The sequence below is a fragment of the Sycon ciliatum genome, chromosome 3 (assembly GCF_964019385.1).
Source record: "Sycon ciliatum chromosome 3, ocSycCili1.1, whole genome shotgun sequence".
Taxonomy (NCBI): domain Eukaryota; kingdom Metazoa; phylum Porifera; class Calcarea; order Leucosolenida; family Sycettidae; genus Sycon; species Sycon ciliatum.
In genome coordinates this window covers 25,633,989-25,638,463 of record NC_088645.1, presented here as the reverse complement: position 1 = coordinate 25,638,463, position 4,475 = coordinate 25,633,989, and the positions used below count along the sequence as shown (strand labels likewise).

Here is a 4,475-nt window from a genome sequence, read left to right as displayed (position 1 = left end):
TTCAACCCATTTGCCCCCTCAAATCGGAAACCAACGATCGCTGGCAGCTACAGAAAGCACGAAGAGGAGAAACGGAGGAGTTATGAGAGTCGCATTCTCAACGTTGAGCACGCTTCCTTCATCCCCGTGGTGTTCAGTACGACTGGTGGCCAAGGGAAGGCAGCCTCCACTCTCTTTGGCCGCATTGCAGGCATCAAGTCTGAGAAGAATGGTGAGCCTTTCTCTGTGGCAATGGCTTTGATCAGAGCCCAGCTGTCCTTTGCTCTCGTGAAGGCGGCCGTGGCATGCCTTCGTGGGCATCGCCACAAGTCGAGCAGGTATGACCCTCATGCATATTCTGCCACACTTGCTGTCTCCGAGTGTCATCTGTAGACAACCTGTCTGTTTCCCCTTTTCTCTGTATCATTTTGTATGTTATAATTTCCGCGGATTCCAGTTTTTCTCCCTTCATTATAATTTAAGCGCAGTTTAGCGCGTATTGGCTTATGATTTCTTTTTCTTCTGTTTGTATTTAGCGCTTGACCGGTTATTATTTTCCTTCTCTTTATTTTGCGCTACATATTATTATTTTTCTGGTATTATAAACTTTGGCCGTGAAAAAAAAAAAAAAAAAAAAAAAAAAAAAAAAAAAAAAAAATTTCCATGGGAACATACAAGTATGCGCAGCTTATATGAGTTTTTGTACGTAGTGTGCAACGGACCTTAGCTTTCTTGGTTCCGATCGTTGGAACGCACTTCCTGCTGATATTCGCACAATCTCCTTGCTCAGAAACTTCCGTTCATCTATTCAACAATTCATAGGGTACCCTGTAAAAAGGCCCTAGGCCTGTGGGACTGCCCCAGGGAGTCGTCAAATACCGGTATTTGACGCATCACACGTTTTTCTTTGCAATAATATTTGTACATGATCGATCGGCTTCGGTCAACCACAGGTTCCGGATTCGTCTGATAATCCGTGTACAGTGCGCATTGCAGCACCCATACTAGGCCATAGTGGAGTTGCACACTCTCGGGGGTTATGTACTCATGGTAGTACCTAGTACCTAGCTACCGTACCGCGCGCCAGTACGGTACCGCGGTAGGCCTTGGCGGATAATGCTCGAAAAGGTGGCAGATTCTGCTTTTTTTGCACCGAAATTGGCAGAACCATACAAACCTTATGGCGGGCAATTCCTCGAATTCTGCTCCATTTCTTTATCCACATACCAAACATGCATGAAACTTACCAGAAAAAGTACCGAATTCTGCCAATTTTTCTGCCGGCATTATCCGCCAAGGCCTATACCGCGGTTTAGCATGGTTTGCACTTGAACCTGTCCCCCGTGAATTCCGCGATTCCGTGGATTGCAGAATTTCCGCAGAATCCAGTTGTGTCCGCAGAATTCTGAAAATCCCGCGGAATATTGCAGAAAAGAGAGAAAAAACTGCTTTTTCTGGAGACTTTCAATGTATTTTCACAGCCAAACCAACCTGCTTGTGACTTTCTAAATTTGCAGTATATTTTAGAGCTTTCAATTTTTTAGACCAGGATTTCGCAGAATTTTGGTTCAGAATTTATAGGGACAGCATGAACTCATAAAAAATTCTGTGGACCACGTGCATGCATAATATTAAAAAAAAATTAATAAGCACGAGTAGCAGAACCGCGGCGCCGGTACGGTAACCACACATTGTACGACTAGACTGCGGACCGTTTCGGTTTTTTCAACTTTAGGGTTCACGGCTTGCCACTAAAAGCACCCGTCACGTGCGCCTCCATTTTGGATTATGGACGCGCGCTACAGGCCGCGACAGCGCCTATCGAAGTAAAAAAATATCGACTCGAAGTCTAGCCGGAGAGCGTACTTTTTGAATTTTTCCTTGTCTTCAGTGGCTTCACTTCACTCGCGCTTTGCATTTTTCTGACTGACCTGGACTTGATGATGGCGGCGGTGGCGGTCTTGGCGCAAGATCCAGCTCCATCTGAGACACTCTGTCGTCTTCTCTTATCTGCTGAGGTTCTGGCAAAGCGCAGCTGCATCGAACCTGACTAGATGTAGCTGCACGCATCCTTTGTTTGCCCTGTAAATCTCGATCTGTTGCTCTTCTTGCTGTTTGGCCGCTGATGCCATGGAAGAAAATATTCTTCCTGTAAAGAGGCCGAAACTGAGCTAGGGCACGTCAAGATATCTAGGGTATACAAAGAAAAAGAAATGTCATGGTCGTTTCAGCAGCTCACGACAGCCAACACGCTCCATCGTCGGGATTGGAAGTATCCAGCACGGCTGTTCCGAGCGCTGCTGCTCTTGTTATTCTTCTTCTTCAGAAATTCTCCACACCTTGTCGGCCAAAGTACGCGCGCGCGTGCACGGAAAATAGATGCGCTGAGCCGTTTCTTGTTCGATTTTGACAAATAATGGCTTGTTGTTTTGCTCTCGACCTTGGCTATCCTTCTACCGTTCAGTATTTTACGGAAACGCAACGGCTCCCCCTGTTTTTTTAGCCGAACTTTGGCCAAAGTTACTGGAAAACCCGGAACTCGTTTGAAAAAATACGAACGGTGGAAGTCTTGGAACGTCTTTCGTGCGTGTGGATTCAAAAATTCAGGCAGTTTGAGCCAACCGTAATGAATCCCGTAGAGTTGAAAGTGAGTGATATTGATGGGAAAATGCGATTTGAGCACTGACCGATTAACGCGATTGTGTGGGACAGTATATGCACGCGCCTGTCACGTGCATGATGTAGCTGGCGACGCTAGCATGCCAATCGATAATCCGTGAACCCTAAACTTGTTTTGTGTGTGAAGCCTGAAGAGCAAGGAAAAATTAATGATTTACAACTCTTTGCTGACTTGAATTTAGTTGTCACTCATTATTGTCTCGCCCTAGGGCTAAGTGGATAGTTTAGCAGCGGCACGGCTGTATCTGTGAAGGAGAACTGTTTCTGTAGTTCCTCTGTTGTCAAGAAGAGACCAGAGCGACTTTCAATGTGTCACTCTGGTTGACATCGTAAAAATAGAGTACACTAGTGGTGGCAGCAAAATATCAGTTGTACATGTAGTTGAATTTTCAACTGGAAACATCTCTCTATTTCGGTCAGTCAGAGCAGAGGCCGTTCAGGGTTGGGGAAATGCCTGCTCGTTGTGTTCGGCGCGTGCCACGAGAGCGCTTCACAGATGCCGTACGCCCCCGCCAGTGGCCGTATTTCCAGGCCGTCGTGTCGGCGGTTGCATTTCTTGGCATTCTGGTATGTGTCCTGAACGACCTAATCTCTCGGCGAGACCTCGATGTAGTAGCAGAGAGTAACCTATCGTTCTCCTCCGGATATATCTGGGACGGAGCTTTGGTGAGCATGACCTTTCGGAATCTACCATGTGTTTGTGTGTAGTCTGTACGAGAAAACATTTTTCAAATGGAGGTGTGTTCAGAACTAGAACGGTACAAGTAACTATAACTAAGAGTGGTTGCTCAACTCCTCTGCTGCGCTGCACAGCACGTACAAGTAGAGTCGACTTGAGGGAGAGTGTGCGTGTGCGTGTGTGTGTGTGTGTGTGTGTGTGTGTGTGTGTGTGTGTGTGTGTGTGTCAATTCTTCAGCCTTGCAAGCTGTTGAATGGTGCAATCCCAGCACAAGTTGCTATGGCTTCTGCCGTAGCATTGCTATCATCGCCTCCGGCGATGAGCGTCAGATAAGTCATAGAGGTGTGTGTGTGTGGGGGGGGGGGGGGGGGGTACATGGTGTGTTGTGTGTGTGCATGGGTGTCCGCGTGCGTGTGTGCGTGCGTGTGTTGGATTAGTTTGGATTGAGGTAGCTATGGATTATAGTTGACGTATCTCACCCCTGGCACATCCTGTTTTGTGTTGTGTGTGTGTGTGTGTGTGTGTGTGTGTGTGTGTGTGTGTGTGTGTGTGTGTGTGTGTGTGTGTGTGTGTGTGTGTGCATGTATGTGTGTGTGTGCACGCCGGTGTGTGTACGTCTGTGTGTACACACTTTACAGTGTGCTGGATGCTGTACTATATTTCTATTCGTTATTCAAGGACTTGTCAACACCAGAAGCAGGCACAGTGTCCACATGGTGAGAGAGACAGAGAGGGAGAGAGAGACAGAGAGAGAGAGAGAGAGAGAGAGAGAGAGAGAGAGAGAGAGAGAGAGAGAGAGAGAGAGAGAGAATTGTGTTTGTTTGTACGCAGGACTCTTCATACTGTTATCTTCCCGGATCTGTGTCGCCATCAGATCTCGACGTAGTTTCCAGCGGTACCATAAGGTACCGTTGACCCCCCCCCCTCACACACACACACACCATGTACCATGTATACGCCCGTCGCAAGAGAAGCACGCAAATCTGCAAATGCACTGGAGGTACACCCACAAATTTTCTCTTATAGCAACGATAGCGAACAAGATCTGAATGAGACAGATCAAGACTTGCGCCAGATAACTGTCTAATCCACACAACTGGCGAAGCCATGTGAATCGACCACCAATGCACACCTGGTC

General features: G+C 47.2%; 1 protein-coding gene across 1 annotated transcript in view; it reads left to right on the top strand.

Moving 5' to 3' along the window:
* Window positions 1-2,817: 2,817 nt before the first annotated feature.
* Window positions 2,818-4,475, top strand: part of LOC135811900 (uncharacterized) — a 7,009-nt gene continuing 5,351 nt past the window's right edge. Inside the window, exons 1-2 of the mRNA XM_065325143.1 lie at window positions 2,818-3,324; window positions 3,976-4,053. Of these exons, the coding sequence (XP_065181215.1) occupies window positions 3,109-3,324; window positions 3,976-4,053 (294 nt within the window). The 5' untranslated portion in view covers window positions 2,818-3,108. The remainder of the gene's footprint in view (window positions 3,325-3,975; window positions 4,054-4,475) is intronic.